The 23158-nt window shown below is 41.3% G+C and overlaps 1 protein-coding gene across 6 annotated transcripts in view; it reads right to left on the bottom strand.

The window, feature by feature from the left end:
- Positions 1-23158, bottom strand: part of MVB12B (multivesicular body subunit 12B) — a 236524-nt gene that overhangs the window by 68979 nt on the left and 144387 nt on the right. For all 6 annotated transcript variants that reach the window (XM_073600320.1, XM_073600323.1, XM_073600322.1 and 3 more), the window contains one exon: positions 15048-15142. In XM_073600320.1, the coding sequence (XP_073456421.1) occupies positions 15048-15142 (95 nt within the window). The remainder of the gene's footprint in view (positions 1-15047; positions 15143-23158) is intronic.

Genomic DNA, 23158 nt, shown 5'->3' with positions numbered 1-23158 from the left:
ATGCAGGCGGCGTATTAAGGATTTCCGAGCGGACGTGGGAAGCGCAGATTCATTGTTGTTGAGCAGAGGTAGTGGAAGTTGAGATGCGAAACAATTTTGGAATCAAAATCTGTCTGTGCAATCTGTTGGCTGCCATTCGCTTAAAAACTGCAGATTAACCTTTCGTGCGCCAAGTTTCTTCCTGAGCTGGAACAACAGGAACTCCAGACATCAAACAGGAAGGGATTTCAGTGCAGGATAAAAGAAAAGTATGGGAGCATGTATTTATACCTGTACCAATGCAGGGTGACAGGCAGGCTCATAAGTGAAAATTTTAAGAATGGATTCGTCGCATTTGGTGAACATTTTGGCACGTAAGTTTGGAGTAATTTCGACACCAACACTTTAAAGTGTTACTAAATCCACAACAGTAAAATCAGTCTGTATATGCAGTAAAGCATGTTTATTATACTCATTCTAGAACCTAAGGGGTAATCCTCTGCATTGTGTAAAAAGGCTGTTTGATCCTGTCCTCTGTTACTCACCACCTTTTTACTGTCCACAATATATCTCATGATAGTACAGAGGCTCGGGGACAAGCTGCACATGCTTAGTTTGGCGTGTATTGCTAAAGAGTTTTTCTTTCTTTCTTGTTAGAGTGTATGTGATCAGCATAGGGCCAATCAGCACTGTCCAGACAGAGGGTCAGGGGTCCTGCTGCCTTATAGGACAGAGCAGAATGAAAACTCTTCCAAGCTTTAACCAGACACTGATAAAAGTCACAAGACTGCTATATACTGCGGATGAGAAAAGGTATTTAGCAGTTTACATTTACTAAAATAATTGCATTTCCATATTCTGCGTACTGTGGGACACCAGCTATAGTAAATGCAGGGTCCTGGGTTTAGTAACACTTTAGTAACACATGACATGGCTTTCTTTAGCCACAATAAAAACAATCCAGGCTCTCAATATCAAGCAACTCAAATATCAGGATATGTAGTTTGGAAGGGCAATAAAAAGTACACTGGGCTCTCTTCTGCCTGCCCCCCCAGACATGTATTACCTTCATATGAATTACTAAAAAGCAATTTCAGCTGGTTTGACAGTTGATGATGCCTGCAGAGTGCAGGCTGTGGTAATTACACTATAAAAGTGTATATTAAACTATTATTAAATTAAAATATATTATTTTACTTAAACCATTCCACATATACATTCTATAAGCTAAATGTACCTCTGCAGATATCTATGTATCACACCTATGTCAAACACAAGGCAGTGGTCCAAATCTGGCCTGCCAAGCCTTGTCATGTGGCCCATCGCACCGAGTTTTGCAACCAGGACTCCATACCCACACCTCCCAGCTCTCACTTTCTGCTACCGTACCCCACTGTCACTTGTAAACACACTTTGCCCTCAGTGGCTCCCGGAACTAAGAGATCCCTGCAAACACTCACAGTGGGGCACGGCGGGGACAAATCTCCAGAATCAGAGAGGGAATGATCTTGCTGCAAGGCGAGTCAGAGCCGCCTACACAGTACTAGAACCAGGCCAGGTAGGAGAGAAAGATTCTAGGAAGCTTTGGGGGGGGGGGGGGGGCTGGGGTTGTACATTGTGCACAGCGCACCCTAAACCCTGCACTCTGTAAATAGTGCACCTCTGAACTCTGCACTCTATGCATAAAGCACCCCTGTAACTGCATTCTGAGAATAGCACACCTCTGAACCCTGCACAAGCACATAACACACTCCTGAACTGTGTATGTAGCTCTGCACTCTGTATGTAATGTGCTCCTGATCCCTGCACTGTTTACATCATGCACACCAGATACAATCAGCCCTTTTGAGGGTAACAATACTGCTGATGGGGCCCACGATGAAATGGAGTTTGACACCCTTGTTGTATCACCTTTAAAATGAGAAAGTGGCAGTTTTGAGTAACAAATCATGATTTTGGTGAAATAAAGACATGTGATGTTTATTCAACACAATGACCCAGACCCATTTTTAGACACACTACACCATATATTCCTATGGCGCCTCTGCCATGCCATCTACTAACAAGTAGTTCCTTCTCAAACAACAAGCCCAATATTCACATGATGGACCTTTCAAGGGCCTAGGACCGGGACCCCAAAGGCATTGAGAGCAATCAGTCCCATCCTGTGTCCAGACAGGAATATTCTCCACTCACATATTAGGAAGGTTGTTGTGTGTCTTATCGGACAGGGTCACCTCAACAGATACAAGTTATGATTCTGAATACTTCTAAACCACTATTATTGTAACTATTAGCTCTACATTCTTACTACACTATAAGGGCTCTCCCACCTCTCCCCTTTTTTTTTTTTTAAGTCGATACCCCATTACAATATCCCCCATGTGATGTTCAGGGTCCTTTTTAGGTGTTTCTTTGGTTTTGGGTAGTCCCTAAAGATCCAAAAAGGCTACCAATGTAGGCACTGGTCTTTTCCTTATTCTCCTTGGAGCCAAAGTCAGATGTAATAGAGGGCATTTTATGTGGAACCTGGACTTATTGCAGGGGACAACATCGGAGAGGTGATGCGTGTTGTAGCATGAGCTGTTTATTTATATTTGGCCATTGGATTTCCACTTTAAAGAGGAGCTCCAGTCGTTTTATGTTTATTAAAAGTCAGCAGCTACAAAAACTGTAGCTGTTGACTTTTAGTAAATACACACTCACCTGTTCCAGGATCCAGCGATGTGTTAACCTCAGCTGTCCCTTCCCACAGGCTTCTCTGCCCCCCCGGCACTTCAACTGTGGGCACCCAGCTGTGACAAATAAATATAACAAAAATAGGGAATGGCGCTGTGCATAAAGGATGTATTGGTATATGATGTTTGTTTAATGGTGGTATAGCATGTCACATTGGCACACCTATCACCACCATTAAACAAACATCATATACCAATACATCCTTTATGCACAGCGCCATTCCCTATTTTTGTTATATTTATTCGTTTTAGGGCACACGTTAGTGTCCCTTGCTTATATAGGGGGGCTGCAGTTGCAATATACCCTGTAGCGCGGATCCACTGACAAAACTACTACCCAGCTGTGACAGCTTGCAGCTTCACAGCCGGCTGCCTGTGACATGTCCCAGAAGTCTGCATGGAGGGTGGCGGTAGAGGAGAACATCCTCTTGGATCGCCTAGGCAATCTGAGTGGAAGTGAGAGCTGGCAACTGTCCAAAACTAGGTACCCGCACCCCACCCCAAAAAAAGGGCATGCCAAATGTGGCAGGAGAGGAGTACTTAAAGCGGAACCTCCCCTTTTGGGTGGAGCTCCGCTTTAACTAGTACGTTGGGACACCTGTGTATTTTCTTTAAGTACCTGCACATACAAGCCTAACTCCCCGCTAATGTAAGGTAATTTGAAAGCAGACATAGATTGACCATTATTAGTTAGATGACACCAATGGAGAGACAAATGCCAGGAGCCTGGCCTTAATTCTATCTGTGCGTGGTAGGTGGGTATATATGCTTAAAAAATTCTCCTACAGAACCCCTCCTATTATGGAAATGGAGGTGTTCTGTAGTTGGCATAGGAGATCTGGGCAGGGATGAAAACAATCAAACATCAACCCTTGAAGTGAGCATTTCCAAACATGTTCATAATCTGCTCCATCAGCAGTTTAAGATTCACTCTCTTTCCCAATATGTGCAGGTTCATAAATATGGACGTATTTGCAGGCACAGAGCCATAAAGCTTAAAATATGCCTTTATTTGCAGTGACCGGGAACATTTGAGAAAATACATACATATGCGTGTGCATGTAAACTCCAGTACCAGCATTTTCATGCATGTGCCAGCATACAGCGCATTTTTAAATTCATTTTGATGGGCAGAATTATGCAGCAGATTGGGCTTCTGGGCACCAAAACAGGTGTATTTTACGCTGTAGAGCCATGCTCCAGCAAATATGTCCAAGTGCATGAGTCCTAAGCAGATTAAACAGGTTGTGTTACTAGAAGGCTATACTATTTTGACTCTGGCAAAAAACAAAAACTGGTAACTCATTTCAATCTCTAACCACATCCCACATTGACGCATGCAGTCAGTGGTGACACAGGACCGTCACAGGAAGGGGTTTCTTCAAAAAGTAGACTGTGAATGACGGTCTGGCTTTACCTTCTCTATGCTATAAAAGATTAAAGATGGTTGCACCCAATAGAGGAGTAACTGGTTCTCAGGGGAAAAAAAAAATTAAAGCAGAGTTTTGCTTGCAGAATAAGCACTGGCGAGTTGGTTGTAAGGTAAATAGTTGTGTCAGTTGTTTCTGTATAAATATGCAAAGACAAGGGCATTTGGCTCAAAACAGGTATTTTAGCCCTAGACAGATGCTGTTGAGGTAAACCACCAGAAATGTTTTTTTTTTTTAAAATATGTTTTGGGGACTCTTAGATCTCCATATATAAATGTCTTTACACCCACTGTGGCCATTTTGGAACGGATGTTTAGGAGCAGTTGGGCATTTTTTAAAAGTGCTCCTGAACTCTCCTCTGTGTTATCTTATCAGTACATATACACAGGGTCATTTACAGTCCTTTCTAGGCAGTTGAGTTTAGAGGCTTTTTTTGTAACGCAGCTAAATGCGCTAACTTGCGTTTAGCCACATTTCGTTTACAGGTTTTTTCATTTTTGGCAATTTTGGGGAAAAAAATGCTTCTAAAACGCAAACGCGGCAAAATGGACATTTTAATTGTGGGTTACTATCTGTCAAGTTAAATCATTCAGGAGAGGATGTAAAAACATCCCGTGTACATGAAGCTTAAAACTCTGGAACTCAATAAAATTACCAGATTGGGAAGGAACAGACTTGGGAATTCTAAAAGGTAGATCCCACTGATGGAGTAGCTAAGACTTCATCTCCAGCTTAAAATATCTTTAGCATGGAATGGACAATTAATATAATTGATCAATTAATGCCTGCAAGTACAGTTGACGCTAAACCTTTTGTGGGGGTTAGGACCCACTGAAGCCAGCCAAACTTGTACAACAAAAAAAGACTACTTTGAGCCGATTCCAGAGCTTTGGCATACAGCTCCACAACACTATCCAATGAAGGGCCTTAACAGCCATCATAGAAGTACCATTAAACACCATTAAACAGAGAGTGAGATGGGGTAAGTGGCTCTGAAATTAAAGGGAGATTCAAACCCTTTTGGCTGATGAGGCAAGGTATGTACAATCCCAACCATACAGCAAAGAAACTTAGGAAAAAGTAAACGTACAAGAAGTCCAAGAACCCTTAAGGTATCAAAGGATATGTTTAGGTGCACTCAGGACACATCAGAATCCCTTGGATGTCGGGTCCAAGGAAAAAGAGATCATCAAAAGCGCTAGACTGATTCCCCAGAAAATTAGTATTCTGTGAGACAACAGTATGGTGCTCAAATAATGTACAGTTATAGGCTTTAGGGTATTTAGGAATGTTAAAATACAAACGAGTAGGTAAAAAAAAAAAACTGCAGTAGAATAGCAGTTAATTATATACTGAGGGACAAAGTAATGTGTGAAAAGCTCACTTTACAAGAGTGAATTTAAAAACAAAATGTATTAACACATACTAAGTATTCTGCAGTCGCTGGAAGCACATACTGCTCATATTGAGTATCTCTATCTGATTAGCCAGCTTCACAATCTCACTTTTCTACCCCTGCAAGGCAAGTCAACCCTGCTCATTTCTCACAAGGGAAAAGATTGGATTTGCTTTCCCAAACAGGTTACAAATAACACAATAGAACCAGTGTGCCCCACAAATTCCCTTTCCTTTCACACAATGTATATATATGTAATATACACTTCGTCCTGACAGATAATTTGTCTTCAACAGAGACCAGATAAAAAATAAAAAAAAAACGCTATAAAATTTGGTGTGGATAAAGATAAAGTCAGTGACCTTTCTATTTCCCACAAGTACCAGTGCACAGTCAGCAAATCTGTGCTAGGCAACGTAAGCTATCTGGGTTAACAACCATATAGGTTACAGGATTTAAGAACAATAAAAGATCTAAGAAGCTACAAATGCTAAAATTAGGTCAGGAGTAGAATTTTAAAAAGGTAGTGCTAAAATGGTTGCAATGCTCAATAATAAAAACTTGTAGCGTTTTGGATATACAGTCAAAATGCAGAGTGGTAAAAGCTTTCTTGAATGTTCAAGACCCATCTTAATGTAAAGGTCCACGCACGTTCTATGCCTGTGATTTAGACAGCTTGCATATTGAAGAACGTTAAATGACAATAGTAGAGAGAGAAGCCTTTGTAGAACAGACCAAGGTAATTCTACTGCTCTAGCTCAATGGGCAGTTACAGGTAAAAGAGAGAACTTTTCTTTAAAGTGTATATAGGCAGGTTCTAGTTAGTTTTAGTCTAATAGGCTGCCTGGAAGTTAAGAAGGGGTTAAGGCCAAATCCTGCGTGTCCATGGCTCTGCCTCCTTGTGGTGGGATATAAATACAAGGGGAGGAAACCTAGCTGGGTCCTGGGTTCTTGGTTGGGAAAGTACAAGGAGGGCTGCAGGCACATGTAACTGGACTCTATTCCTTGGGGGGCTTCCCCTTGGAGGGTACCCAGTTGGGGTACCAAAGATAGCTTGTGGACTTTATTGAAAGGACTTTACATTTATTATGAAGGTATGCATTGGGCTGCCTGAAGACAGGATTAACCAGAGTGTGTATGGAGGAATATGTGAGACTGTTTTATATTGCTCTGTATTTACAAGAGTTTCAAGTAAAAGTTCCACAGTTCCAAGAAAGTGCCTGCTCAGAAGTATCTTGGAAAAGGGTGCATGTAAGGTGTATAAAAGAACAGGGCTTATAATGGGGATGAAGAGGAAGTGGTGAAAAGACATTAGAGGTTTAACAGGCAGTGGAGCCGGAGAAGGAGAGACCATATCAGTCTTGCTATGGGTATGTTGGGTGCTAAAGCAGCCAGCGTGAAGTGTGGTGACTTGGCACAGAAGACATAATACCCTGGTAGTGAGGGGGTTTGCAAGCTTAACCACCTCCCTAGTGATTGGTACCCCCCACACACGGAACCGATATCATGGCAGGGGGTATCTGGAGGTATGAAGCCTGTAGGCCACAGGAGAGGAGAGAGAGAGGGAGAACTAAAGGCTTGGGTACATGGAGAGTTCATCACTAAAGGTCAGTGAGAAGTTGGATGCTCACTGGAAAGGAGGTAAGCTGATGACTCTGCTGGTGAAGTGGGACACAGGCTCTACGATATCCTCTTGGAAGTGTTGCATCGAGTGAGAGAAGTCAAAGTACAGTTAAGAGAAGTGTGAATCATTAGGAAGTGTATCGGACAGAAGAGTTAATTGTACAAGTTGTTCTGCTCGCCTTCTAAGTCAGGAGTAAGGTTTTAATGCTGAATTCACATGACCGCTGTCTCCACCTGCCTGTGCAGGCATTGGTGAGTGATGTTCAGTGTCCCAGATCTGGGCACGTTAAGCCCTGCCCACATGTAAACCCATTTGTTCATAAGACTAAGGGAACAACTGTCCATAGGTTGCATGGTTTGCATCATTTTATTGTTACACAGTTACACAGTTACTAAGGTTGAATAAAGACACCACTCCATCCAGTTCAACCTGAGTGAGCACCCACAATTGTCCCCATCCCCGCACATTGCGTCCCATCAAGAAGCCACTATATTATTATTTTATTTATTGTGATTATATGATCTCCCTCATGCACCTCAGCTTCCAATTGTTGGGCAAATCTCAGTTGCAGCATATGACACTCCCTGCAGACATCACAGCAGGACATCCCTATGCCCAGGGCCATAGAGAGCCAGTTTGTTCAGCTCTGTTTGTAACAGACAAGACTCCTGGTAGGAGCCTTTGTCAAATAAGCTGCTAAAGCCATCAAGCAAGCCGATAAATAGTGTCATGTGGGGTGGCTAATTGGGGGGGGGGGGGGGGAAAGAGGAAGTGCATGGCTTCCTTCTATAGAGCATGCACAGAGAGTGGCAATGCAGAAGATGGCGTATGGGTTGGAATAGTGTTGCCACTCTAAATAGGGAAGTACAGAAAACTGTGGCTCAACCAGGTATTTACAGTATGAATAAGAATTTGTAAAAGAAAGGTTACACATATATATACACATACACATACACACACACACACACACACACACACACACACACACACACACACACACACAGAGAAAATGTTTTTTTTTGTCATTAAGTAAAACATTTATTTTTACTAGCACTTTAACAGAATATGCATAAGAAATTCTCAGTTCACTCCACCATGTGATAATCACACTGAACGCCAGAGAGGCCTTCAGGAATGACAAACAGCTAATCTGACTTGCAGAAAAATCTACAGAGAAAACCACAATTCCTTTTAGATAGGAAGGAGATAAACAAAAAGCAGGTATAGAACAGAAGAAAGGAAGACACTGGGGTTGATTTACTAAAGGCAAATCCACTCTGCACTACAAGTGCACTTGGCAGTGCAGTCGCTGTAGATCGCTATAGATCTGAGGGGAAGCTCTAAAATTAAGGGGAAGCTCTGCTGATTTTATCATCCAATCATGTGCAAGCAAAAATGCTGTTTTTTATTTTCCTTGCATGTCCCCCTCAGATCTACAGCAACTGCACTTAAAAGTGCACTTGCAGTGCACAGTGGATTTGCCTTTGGTAAATAACCCCCACTGATTTGTTAAGGGAAAAAAAAAGGACTAGCAAAGTGCTACAAAAGGTGACTTGCAAAAGAAGGCAAGTTGCTTTCTCTGGTGAGACAGGGTGTTGGAAGGTACCTCATGACTTCCTGATAGATGAGATTCTTTAAGGCCTTGAACAGTGTGAAGCTGCGCCAAGGAAAAAAGAAGATCCACTGAGGACTAATTTTTTTTCTCCAATCCTCTGGAAAGGATCTGCTAAGGATCAAGGGTCAAAGTCCTTCCCAGGTTGTTTCCACTATTTATACAGTATATCAGGATGTACATTTCCCAAAATTGATCTTAGCCAAGAGCTTACATTTCCTAAAGACGGATCTTAACACAGACATTCTACTGTCAGTGGTAGCTTACGCCTCAAACCTGAGTGTCTCAAGCACTGCTTCAATTAGGCAGTCATTCATCTACTTGGGGAGAACGAATTTCAGGAGCTCACCTTTGCTAAGAGAAGGCTGCATAGGTGTGCAATCATTTCATGGTAGATTACCCTAGGGGCTCCATCTGCACTGAGACAGAGTAAGCAGAGAGCCAGGGGTAGGAGGAGGGCCCCCTTACAAGAACACCTGCATGCCAGACATATGTCTGAGAACCTGATGAGTATTTTAGCCAGGAACCCTTCCATCATAAGGCATATCTAAGAACCAGGTGCACCTGTATACAGAGGGTTCTGAGGAGGATGATGACACTGTTGGTGCAAAGTGGGTCTTTGAAGGGTCAAGAGTACTTGTAAAAACATCTCCACTCCTTTAGGAAAACATAGACGGTGTGTCCACGACAGCCTGGGTTTTAAGTAAGTGAGGACTGGTGACCAAGCAGGGAGGTCTGTAAGTTACAGTAACATAGACAAGGTACTACAGCTATAGCTGCATTTTTTTTTATTTTTTTTTGTGGAACTGTGTTCACAGGTTCTAATCTTAAGCAGCTGGTAAACATTGGCATGTAGGAGGGGCTGGAGAAAATTGCTAATACAGCAACTCTTGCACTGAAAAGAAATGATGCAGACAAACTTGGCCCACCTCTTGTCCAGGAGTGCACTTAGAGAAGTGTCCCCTATAAAAACTTTGCAGGAGAAATTTTTTTTTTTTCCAGCCTGACTAGCGAGAAAATTGTCTATTCAGGATTGGGGGGGTTGGGTCTTGTAGCACCACTGGTAGAACTAGTGGCAGCACAATACGTTCAAGTGTGCAAGGTGATATTTTGGTGGCTGTACAGTATACTGCTTCTGTTTAGAAGATGTCAAAATAAGGAGGGTACTTCAGATGTGGGATGGTGCTACATCACACTTTTCTATCATGTTAAAAAAGTAAAAAAAAATAAATAAATAAAAAATACACAAAATGAACACAAAAATAGAAAAAAAAAAAAAACGCCTGTCTCCTGGCCTCCATTCTCACCAAGGAAAAAATGACATCTCGTCCCTAAATCCTTCTGTGACATGTACATTTTATCATTCTAGGATGCTTAATTTTCAGTTCACTGCAGCCATTGGCCAGGAGGCCTGGTGCAGATCATCAGGAGGCCAGGCTCCCTGAACCAGGACCTGGCTATGCCAGAAACAAAAAAAAAATGGAAATGCAAGACAAGGCATGTGGCATTGGCATATACTAGCAGGTAATCTCTGGACCTGATTTGCAGGAATTGGAGACAACCCTGGATAAAAGTTAAGGAGGGGGAACCAAGGGGGAGGCAGTGAAGTTCTTCTAATACTTGGATTAAAGGTTTGACATTCCCCTGTGAGTCTCAAACAGATTATATACAGTAACATCAGTGGGTGTGATAGTGACAGATATATAATGACGTGAGAATCAGTGACTGAATATATAATATGTGAATGTCTGAGAGATATACTGTACAATGAGAGTATGACAGATTATTTAATATTATAGTATATACAGTTACATTAGTCAGTAAATCAATTGGCAGATTACTTATAGTGGGACACTGGATGACAGATTATATACAGTGGCTATTTTTTTCTGATAGGAAATAACAGCTTGTGTACAAACTACAGTATATACAGTGACATTAGACAGAAAATGTGACAGCTTTTTAATGATATTAGTTGGTTGTAAGATTATAAAGTGTGACATTAGTTGCTATGATGACTGATTATATATTGCGCATATATATATATATATATATATATATATATATACACATACACACACACACACACTATATATATAAATAAATATATATATATATATATATATATATATATATATATATATATATATATATATATATATATATATATATATATATACACACACACTCATAGTAATAAAAAAAAGTAGTATTAATGGCATCCCAGTCTTAGTCCGTAGGGTTCAATATTGAGTTGGCCCACCCTGTGCAGCTATAACACCTTCAACTCTTTTGGGAAGGCCGTCCACAAGGTTTAGGAGTGTGTCTATGGGATTGTTTGACCATTCTTCCAGAAGCGCATTTGTGAGGTCAGGCACTGATGCAAACAAAAAAGGCCTGGCTCCCAGTCTCCGCTCTAATTCAGGTCAGGACTCTGTACAGGCCAGTCAAGTTCCTCCACCCAAAACTCACCCATGTCTTTATGGACCTTGCTTTGTGCACTGGTCCAAATCATTTAGTCGTGTTGGGTTATTTGGGCTTGGCCCCTCAGTTCTAGTTACATTTTGGACAATTTCATGCTCCCAAATTTGTGGGGGCCCCTTCCTGTTCAAACATGACTGCTCACCAGTGCACAGACAAGTTCCATAAAGACATGGTTGAGCGAGTTTTTCGAGTGGAGGAACTTGACTGGCCTGCACAGAGTCCTGACCTCAACCAGATAGAACACCTTTGGGATGAATTAGAGCGGAGACTGCGAGCCAGGCCTTCTCGTCCACATCAGTGCCTGACCTCACAAATGCGCTTCTGGAAGGAAGAATGATCAAAACATTCCGATAGACACGCTCCTAAACCTTGTGGACAGCCTTCCCAGAAAAGTTGAAGCTGTTATAGCTGCACAGGGTGAGCCAACTCAATATTGAACCCTACGGACTGAGATGCCATTAAAGTTAATGTGCGTGTAAAGGCAGGTGTCTCGATACTTTAGGTAATTGTGTGTGTGTGTGTGTGTGTGTGTGTGTGTGTGTGTGCGTGCGTGCATGCATGTATATGTATATATATATATATATATATATATATATATAAACACACACACATCTACTATAGTCATATACAGCACAGTCTATATTAGAACAGTTACATTAGTTGGTATGACTATATATGACTAGGTTCACAAATTTTATAAAGTGACAAACATTATGAAAGTCGGTTGCAGATTGCGTATACCTTTTCTACAATTACCTTAGTCAGTATTACAGTTAATGGCAGAATACACATGATATATAGTGACATTAGTTGATAGAACAATTGGTGACAGATTACATACAAGGACATTAGTCAGTATGACAGTTGGTGTCAGACCGTACTCAGTAACATTATTCGGCATGACAGTTGGTGACAGTCTGTATACAGGGACACCTACCATTAATCATACTTTTTTTCTGTAATAAATAAGGTTTTTACTGGAGTAATCAGAATTAATACATGGTTGGAACTGAGAGACATACACTTATAGCAAGATACACAAAGATGGAAGTCCAAAGTGGCACAGGGTAGATCACACAAGTATAGTATGAGGTCTACAGCAAACACACCTCCAACACACACTAGAAAAATAATGTATAGCATCAAGCATAAGACCCCATCATTTAATTTAGGTCTTGCTCCTAAGAGGGCTTGGTGACAAGCTTGTAATCTTTTGGCTAAATGGAATGGAGATAGTAGTGTCAATACAATTATTTTCCTTTTCAAATATTTTATTGAGAATAATACAATACAAAGTATCATATAATGAGTTTGTAGGTAAACCAGACAAATATGGAAAATAAGGCTTCTCAATAGCTTAAAAGAAAGTATATATTTCCATAGGAGTATGTAACTCGAAGTATAATTTGAAAATATTTCTCTAGTAAAAACAAACATGTATAATATTGTGAGATACATTAAATCCAAAGTATGAATTATAAGATCAAGACTTATGCCCCGTACACACGGTTGGATTTTCCGACGGAAAATGTGTGATAGGACCTTGTTGTTGGAAATTCTGACCCTGTGTGGGCTCCATCACACATTTTCCATCGGATTTTCCGACACACAAAGTTTGAGAGCTTGCTATAAAATTTTCCAACAACAAAATCCGTTGTCGGAAATTCCGATCGTGTGTACACAAATCCGACACACAAAGTGCCACGCATGCTCAGAATAAATAAAGAGATGAAAGCTATTGGCTACTGCCCCGTTTATAGTCCCGAGGTACGTGTTTTACGTCACCGCGTTCAGAATGATCGGATTTTCCGACAACTTTGTGTGACCGTGTGTATGCAAGACAAGTTTGAGCCAACATCCGTCTGAAAAAATCCTAGGATTTTGTTGTCGGAATGTCCGATCAATGTCCGACCGTGTGTATGGGGCATTAGAGTTGGAGGAGACACAGCATCTTATAGAGTGGAAGAATGGTTATATTCGGGATAGTAGGGGAAGGTAAGTAATCAATCCAGGACCAAGATCCATCCATGTGGCTTGGTTATTCCCGGGAAGAAGGGTAATTAATCAGACCATCCCAAGTGTCTAAATTGTATAGGTATTGTTAACAAATATGTTAATGTTTAATTAGCTTGGATTCTTATATGTGGGAAGGGGGAAAGGTGTGAAAAGAGACGTATAAAGGAAGTGGGAGGGAAGATTACTTCAGAAAAGAACAGTGTGTTAGTGAGTTCAGAATGATACACAGGTGGTAATATGTGAGATTGGTAAGTATCCTCAGGAAAGTATAAGTGAGTGATCAAGACCAGGTGGTAGGTGGTGTTCAATCCATGGAAGCCATGATGATTCAAACATGGATACTTTATCTAATAAGATCGCCTCTATTTTGGCATGAATCATTGCTTGTGTTACTCGGTGTTTGACCGATACCATGCATAATGTGGATGTTTTCCAGGCTTTAGCAATAGTTTGTTTTGCAGCCGTGGTTATTAAGAGTAGGAGTTTGAATTGGCGGTAAGTTATGGTTTGCGGCTTGTTATTCAGAATCGCTACCATTAGGTCAGGCAGTATTGTGGTTTTGAACATGGTAGTGAGAATATTGAAAATTTTGGACCAAAAAACTCTGACTATGGGACAATCCCACCAAATGTGTAAATGTGTACCCCGATCGGTACAGCCTCGGAAGCAGTTAGCGGGGTATTGGGGGAGGAATTTTGATATCCTAGCAGGTACTAGGTACCATCTGGTAAGCACTTTGTAGTTAGTCTCTAGAGCTACTTTATTCAGTAGCTGACTTAATTTTTTTTCACCCAGGCTGCAACTCCGCTTTAAACATTTCTCCCACACTCATTATATACTCCTGGCGTAAAAATCTAGCATGTAGTGGGGATGGGAAAGTAAATGGGAGTGAAGGAGTGCACAGGGCAGAGAACTGGTCTGGGGAGGCTCTTATTTTACACAGTGCTAAGTACTGCTACCTTGCTGGGAGGAGAAACACTGACCATGTGGTTTGCAGGGCATTGTTCCAGAACTCCCAGGCAGCAGGCAGACAGAGGGAGCATGTGTCTCTCAGACAAAACAGCTTGTCAGGGTGCTGAGGCTTCACCCACTTCACGACTGCCCACGTAGATATACTGTGGCAGGGCAGCCACTCTGCGCCAGATTACGTAGTGTGATCTGACACTTCCGGGTCTGGGGCGCACACCCACGCTGCCAGTGGCCCACTCCACTGTGACCACAGCGAGAGCCCAGTGGTGGGTACGGCGGACTTGATGTCCACCAGCGCCCACTGATTGTTCAGTACACAGGCAGAACGGCGATCTGCCTATATAAACAAGGCAGATCGACGTTCTGTCAGTAGGAAAGGCATTGATCCTGTGTGCCTGCAAAGCAGGGACATGGATCTATGCCTTTCCTTAGTAAAAGCACCTGGGAGATGCAGATGGTGAATACAGCCGGCCATTGAAGTGAATGGCTGTACATGTCTGTAGCTGGGTACACACAGATGATGCATGTTCATATAAACGCAGATTTTTTAGGTGCGTACTGCTATTCACTTCTATGGTCAATTGTAAGCACTACCCAGTAAAAGGGAAAGTACTGGGGTTTTTACACTAGAGCATATTGTCAGCCTCTAACAGTCCTGTTAGAGGCCTTAATATTACAGGTGGTATTCAGAAAATACATGGGTCATAAAGATGGAGCACAGCAAAACAAATCAATTTAAATAATCACTCCGAAGAACTTTAAAGCGTTAAAATTGATTACAGATCAATGATAAACTCACCTGAGATAGCGTACAGATTAGACTGCTGGTTTTCAAAGTCCGGCCGAGTGTTATTTCTACCTTTGAATGTTGCAGGAAGAGTTAGAGATATATGTCTGGAAGAAAATAATATATAACTGAAAACAATCCATGAATTGTAGAAATGGGATCATTTCAGCTTTATATGTCAATCCGATACCTTAAACTGCAATAGCTGTCCTGTAAATAATTTTATTAAACCTGACGTTTTGGCATGAAAATTTTTAGGTACTGTATTTATTGGCGTATAACACTCACTTTTTCACCATGTAAATCGGGTGCAAATAGTGCGTGCGTGTTATACGCCAATACTTCAGTTTTAGCTGCCTCGGAGGGAACAGGGAGGGGGGGCTGGACGAGCACCGTCAGATTACATAACGTGAGAATCTCCTGTTTACTTGGCGGCCTCTGTAATAGGAACTCCCGTCTCCTGGGCCGCCATTGGACTACTGTTCTGTCTATCATAGGAGATTCTCACTGTATGTAATCTGTCAGCGCTCGTCCCGCCCCCCTCCCTGTCCCCTCTGGGCTGCAGATGGGCATTGATCAGGCTGCACTGATGGCAATGGTGAGGCTGCTGCATTGATGGCAATGGCGAGGCTGCATTGATGTGGACTAATGAGGCTGCATTGATGGCACTTGTGAGGCTGCAGATGGGCATTGATCAGGCTGCATTGATGGCAATGGTGAGGCTGCAGATGGGCACTGACCCTTATTTTGCTTCAAAGTTCCTTAATTAAAATTTAAGTTTTTTTCCTGAAACTTCCCTCTTAAAATGAATGTGCGTGTTATACGCCGATGCGTGTTATACGCCGATAAATACGGTAATTAGTCCAGCTTGGACCATACCTATGGGTTCCCCCTAAAGCTTCCATGACTGTAGTAGAGACCTCTATGGTGATTTCTCACTAGCTTCCATGTCCTGTGCAGAGTGGCTGCTGCATTGTGAACACCAGAAGTTGTCTGCTCAATACGGTCACCATTGAGGTAACACTTTGAATTTTCTCAATGTATGCAAAGTGCTCTCTGATTAGAAGAGGTGGCTGGGTGGTGACATCACAATTTCTATCTCATCCAATCCAAGAGCACTTTGCATTCATTGAGAAAATGTAAAGTGTTCTCCGAATGTCATCTGTGCCATTTTTATATTTATGTATTATAGGTCCTTGTATAGCGCCATCAATTTTACACAGTGCTTTACACAGAAGTGCCTTTGACAATTTAGAGAAAAAAAAAACAAAACAACATACAATAATATTTTTTACCTTCTGCTATAAAACATATCCAATGAAACAATGTTAAAAAAAAAAAACTGAAATTCTTCATCAATTTAGTCCAATATGTATTTGCTACATATTTTTGGTAAAAAAAAAAATCCCAATAAGCGTATATTAATTGGTTTGCGCAAAGGTTATAATGTCTACAAACTATGGGATATATTTATGGAACTTTTATTTAGGTATTTTTTTTTTTTTACTAGTAATGGCAGCGATCAGCGACTTTTATAGCGGGACTGCGATATTGCGGTGGACAAAATGGACGCTGACATTTTTGACACTTTGTTGGGAACCAGTGACATTAAATACAGTGATCAGTCCTAAAAATATGCAATGTAAAAATGACACTGGCTGAGAAGGGGTTAACATCTGGGGCGATCAAAGGGTTAACTGTGTTCCTAGCCAGTGTTTTAGTGTAGTGTGGGAGGTGCTTTTACTAGGGGAATGCATGGATCCATGTCCCTGCTTTGCAGGGACACAGAATCCATGCCCTCCATTACCGTTTACTTATATACATGATCCTGCGCAGCGCAGTCGCCCTGTATCAGTAAAACTGCTATAGGGCAGTCATCAATTGGTTAAACAGGTCTTCTATTGTGCCAAGAACATGCGCATTACAATATGTACTATTTTCCCCAAACGTAAACCACTTCACTGTTGGAATTTTGTTAATTTGAGAAAAGCTTTCTATCCTGCTGCTTCGAATGTTCTTGTCATTATGGTTGAAAACCACGTCCATCTGATCCCACTAACCATTAGAGAATCAAACAAAATTTCTAAAAAAAATAAGCTTTTTGAACAAAATCCAGTGTATGGCCAGCTTTAGATAACACAAGGTACATTAAGAACAGAAAGTTTTTGATCAAGGCAATACAAACGTAATGTGATATTGCTGTCATACGCCCTATTAAATTGTTTTTATTTATGAATGGTAATACCAGGTCTGCTAATTGATTTTTGCCCAGCTGTTGGCAACGTCAGATTGTGAGTGTAATTTGGGAGATGTTTAAGGATACCACAATTTTTATGATGTTAAATGAATATTAGTTAATAGATGTTAACAAATTTTTTTTTTATATATATAAAGGTCTTGGTAAACAAAGGATTTAAACATTTAAAGGACTGTGAAGGCCAAAAATGCAGTAAATAGCGTCAGAATGATGAGTGGGTGTGGATCAGGGGGCATCCTCTGCTCTGCGATCAAAGAACCCATAGGCACTCAGCTTTGAGCATTTCTGGGTTAAGGTGTCTAAATCCCGGTTAAAATGCCAGGTAAAAGGCCAATTAAGCACATTCCTGCACTTGATTGGCTGTAGCAGGTGAGACATTGGGCATTGTTTTTAATCGGCTTCCCTATGCAAAAAAAAAAAAAAAAAATTAAACTTGCACAAAAGAAGTGCATGACCCTTTTTTACAAGAAAAACTGCGTCACACCAAAATGCATGATTCTTTGTTACCATGCGCTTTGGTGCACATTAACAATTTAATGGCACAAAAATGTGCATCCCTTTTGCAGGTGCTGAGCAGTGCCATTAAAATGTATTGGCATTGCTGTGCACCCACAAAAGGGATGCAGGTTTTTTGTGCATTGTGGGGATTTTGTTAACATTCCCACATTGCACAAATGTGAACCTAGCTTTACAGGAGGGGCGGGTCAAATTCCTGACTGAAGTCAGCATTTGCATGATACAGTATTCAAGGGAGCTGGGCTCCCATATAGTGTTCTATAGGTCATTGGGTGCTTGCATTTAACATTTGCTGGCAGTTTGCTCTCTTATATAGCTGCACTTAAAAAGCCAATTTCTGTTTAGATGAAAAAGGACACCTGCACACTACTGGTATTAGTACTGTGTTTTTTTTCAATGTCTTAATTATCAAAAGCAGTGCCCTCCAGTGATATAAACAGTCTTACAATTTTGCTGTGTGTCAGGGAGAATGGTCCTCTAGAAACCGTTCACTTTTCAAGGGATGTATTATTAGTAAAAAGGTCAGGTCTGAGCATGTAGGCCCTTTACAAAATAATCTGGAGTGGGTGACTTGGGACTAAGAAAAGGCAAATTTATTACTTTCTTCAGCTCTGTGTATACAAAGGAGCATAGGGGAGCTCATGTCCATAATGGGGGTGGTAGTGACACAGCCCCAAATGATCCACAATGGCTCAAAAGTGATATGGTCCAGAAATATTTAGACAGAATAAAGGAGGATAAAGCACCTGGACCAAATGGTATCCACCCACGAATCCTAAAAGAATTGAGCTCTGTAATTTCAAGGCCATTGTTTCTAATTTTTAAGGACTCGTTAATAACTGGAATGGTACCACTGGATTGGTGTAGGGCCAATGTGGTGCACATATTAAAAAGGGATCAAAGTCTTTACCAAGTAAGTATAGACCTGTTAGTTTAACTTCTATAGTCAGGAAGATACTGGAGAGTTTAATAAAATACCACATAGATGAGTTCTTGCTGGAAAAAAATATTTTAAGCAACAGACAGCATAGATTCATAAAAGACAGAAGTTGTCAAACAAACCTGATTTCTTTTTATAAGGAGGTAAGTAAAATCTTGGACAAAGAAGTGGTGGTGGACGTGGTAAACTTGGATTTTGCAAAAGCGTTCGACACAGTTCCCCACACACGACTAATGTGTAAGGTAAAGTCTACAAGCTTGGAAATATCAGTTTATAAATGGATAGAAAACTGGCTAAAAGACAGAATTCAGAGAGTAGTGGTTAATGATTCTTACTCTGAATTAACTAAGGTTATCAGAGGTGTACCCCAAGGTTCAGTGCTGGGACCCTTACTTTTTAAGATCTTTATAAATGATGTAGGGTCTGGGATTAAAAGTAACATTTCAGTCTTTGCAGATGACACTAAACTATGCAGTGAAATAACGTCCTTACAGGATGTCTCCAATTCACAAGCTGAACTCGATGCACTGTCTAATTGGGCGACTATGTGGGAAATGAGGTTTAATGTTGATAAATGTAAAGTTATGCACTTGGGGGCTAAGAATATTCATGCATCATACATACTAGGGGGAGTACAAGTGGGGCAATAAATGGTGGAGAAGGATCTGGGGGTTTTGGTAAATCATAACCTTAATATCATGCTATGCCAAGCTGCGGTTTCCAAATCTGAATAAAGTCCTTTTCTTGTATTAAGAGAGGTATGGACTCCAGAGAGAGAGAGATAATTTTGCCCCTGTACAAATCATTAGTAAGACCTCATCTGGAATATGCAGTTCAGTTTTGGGCTCCAGTTCTCAAAAAGGATATCGGGGAACTGGAGAAAGTGCAGAGAAGGGCAACCAAACTGATAAGAGGCATGGAGGAGCTCAGCTATGAGGAAAGATCAGAGGAACTGAATCTATTCCCTCTTGAGAAGAGGAGAATAAGGGGGGATATAATTAACATATACAACTATATAAGGGGTCCATATAGTGAATTTGATGTTGAGTTATTCACTTTAAGGTCATCACAGAGGACACAGGGGCACTCTTTACATCTGGAGGAAAAAAGATTTAATCTCCAAATAGGGAAAGGTTCTTCACAGTAAGAGCTGTGAAAATGTGGAATAAACTCCCCCCAGAGGTGGTTCTGGCCAGCTCAGTAGATTACTTTAAAAAAGGCCTGGATTCTTTCCTAAATGTACATAATATAACTGGGTACTAACATTTATAGGTAAAGTTGATCCAGGGAAAATCGTATTGCCTCTTGGGGGATCAAGAAGGAATTTTTTTCCCATGCTGTAGCAAATTAGATCACGCTTTCCTGGGGTTACATAGGTTGAAAAAAAGACACAAGTCCATCCAGTTCAACCATAAAAAAAATAAAAATAAAATAAAAAATATTGTACAATCCCATAAACACAATCTATACCTACAGTTGATCCAGAGGAAGGCAAAAAACCCCAGCAGAGCATGCTCCAATTTGCTACAGCAGGGGAAAAATTCCTTCCTGATCCCAGAGAGGCAATCGGATTTTCCCTGGATCAACTTTAACTATAAATGTCAGTACCCAGTTATATTATGTACATTTAGGAAGGTATCCAGGCCTTTCTTAAAGCAATCTACTGAGCTGGCCAAAACCACCTCTGGCGGGAGTCTATTCCACATTTTCACAGCACTTACTGTGAAGAAACCTTTCCGTATTTGGAGGTGAAATCTCTTTTCTTCTAGACGTAAAGAATACCCCCTTGTCCTCTGTGTTGACCGTAAAGAGAATAACTCAACACCAAGTTCACTATATGGACCCCTTATATATTTGAACATGTCGATCATATTCCCTTCCTTTTTACTGGATCAACTGTGGGTATAGGTTTGTGGGGGTTTTTTTTTAGTAAAATTGGGTGGACTTGTGTCTTTTTTCAACCTGATTAACGATGTAACTATGGATGTGATATGTTGTTTGCCATCACACTGTATGAAAATGATGTGCAAAGGAGCCATTTTCTTTCATTATTTATATATGAAATGCTGTAATTTCTTTCCTGCCCTCTAGATGTCACCCCTGCTATACGTAACAAGTATGTCTGGGAACGTTCTCATTTATCCAGGCCATGGTATTATATCTGGTATTAATCACATACAATTGGGCTTCTTTTGTGATATTGAAGATATTTTGTAGCCATTTCAAGTCTTCTTCAGTTCTAATGAGCTTTCGGGAAAACACCCCAGTACGATGTATGCTAGGATGTGTTCCTGACATGCATTAGAACTGAAGAAGTGGCTTGAATAAGCTAGGAAATGTCTTCAACATCACAACACAAGTCCAATTAAATGTGACCAACTACTACTAGGTATATATAAAGCTGAACTCCAGGTATGGTCTTAATTGCATTCTTACATTGGTCCAGCTTGGTATAATGTATGCATACAGCTTCTCATACCTGATAAATCATTGCGGAAGCTGACGATCACTGTAGTAGTCACAGAAGCAATCTTCTGTATGTTGTGCAGAACTGCACACTAACCATAGGGGGCCACTTGTTTAGCACTACCTCCATTCACAGAACGCCTTGTATTTTTTTCAATGAATACAAGGTGGGAGATTTATTAAAACTGGAGAGAGTGCAAAATCTGGTGCAGCTCTGCATAGAAGCCAATCAGCTTCCAGGTTTTTTTTTTTTTTCGTCAAAGCTTAAAGTGGAGTTCCACCCCCCAAAAAAAAAAAAAAAATATTACTGTAATTAACAAAAATGTAAAAAAAACATTTGTAGAAAATTTTTTTTTTTTTCACCTCTAAATGGCTGTTGCTAGGGGGTCCCTCGTAGTCTGCCTCCTTCGGCGCCTGTGCTCCTGACGTCACTTCCCTCAGCGCAGGAAGGGAGATCGCCTCTTTCCCCTCCCTCTTGTCAATCATCTGGGACACGTGACAGGTCCCAGATGATTGCACGGCCGATCACGGCGCGCGGCTCGCGCATGCGCAGTGGGTGCCCGGCTGTGTGCCCACAGTTAAAATGCCGGTGCCGCCGAGTGGAGGGGGAGACGAGCGGGGCTTCGATCCCCCGCATCACTGGACCCTGGGATAGGTGAGTGTCCGATTATTAAAAGTTAGCAGCTGCAGTATTTGTAGCTGCTGACTTTTAATTTTTTTTTTTTTAAGCAGAACACCGCTTTAAGGCGGGTTCACACTGCAGACGGATTCGGCTCAAAGCAGGGGTCCAGTGCATCCCTGTTCTCCGTTACAGGGACGAATCAGGGCTGAATTTTTGGCTAAATTCAGAACTGAAGCGGACCAGAAGACACACAGGACTCCCATGCAAGCCGCTCTGCAGCTGCCCCGAAGAGGTGTGAACTGGCTCCATGGAGAACTGGTCACAATCTCCTGTCTTGCAAATTGGATGCGGGTAAACCCACATTCAATTCGCACTAGTGTGAACCCAGCGTAAATGAACAACCTGAAGTTAAAAGCCGACTGGCTACAATGCACAGCTGCACTAGATTTTGCACTCTCCGGTTTTAGTAAATCAACCCCAAAGAGTTCTCTGATTCAATGATGTGGAGCTTGTGAAGTCACTGCCCCTCCTCTCCACCTCTTTCAATCAGGGAATGCCTTGAATTCATTCGAAAAAATAAAAGGTGTTCTGCAATGTTAGAAGTGCCAAACAAGCAAACCCCTGTGGTTGGTGTGCAGCAGGGCAGCCGCTTGGCAAAGGATCCAGAAGATTGTGGCTATCACTGTAGTAGTGCCGACTACTACAGTGATTGTCATCTTCCACTGCGGTCCCCCCAGTATGCGATATGCATACCTTCATTGGTCCAAGCTGGACCAGGTTAAGTATGCAATTAAGATAAAACACCTTGAGGTCGGCTTTAGCAAAAAGTTTTCATAATTCCATTACCCAAACGGAACAATCGTTAATGCTGGCTATAATCGGCGTGTTTTTTCTGCTGCTCTGGACTACAAGTGCAATAATGAGAAATTGAAAGAGTGAAATGGTAACAGGGCAGAGGAAAGCAAATATTTGCCAAGTGCAGGAGCCAAATGATTGAACAATGGAACCAGCAGATAGCCTTTGAGAACCTTACAGACATAACACAAAACAATCAGAAGAAGAAAAATGTGCACATTTTTAGCGGTCATGTTCTCCATCAACTCATGCCAAAGTTATTACCTTGTGGTATCACTTGCCCCTCCTTTTTAAAAAATTGTAAGCTCTCATGCAGAGGACCCTTCTAACCCCTGTTTTGAATAGATGATAGTACCATCTTCCTATATTTTGTAAAATACTAACTGTTGACACCTTAAAAAATCCCAATATAAATAATAAAAAAAAAAAAAAGTAAAGCCGATGCATGGCTACTACTCATCAGGATG

The sequence above is a fragment of the Aquarana catesbeiana genome, linkage group LG09, assembly GCF_042186555.1.
Source record: "Aquarana catesbeiana isolate 2022-GZ linkage group LG09, ASM4218655v1, whole genome shotgun sequence".
Lineage (NCBI taxonomy): Eukaryota > Metazoa > Chordata > Amphibia > Anura > Ranidae > Aquarana > Aquarana catesbeiana.
Note: the sequence above shows the minus strand (reverse complement) of the source record. Positions and strands in the feature narration are given on the sequence as shown.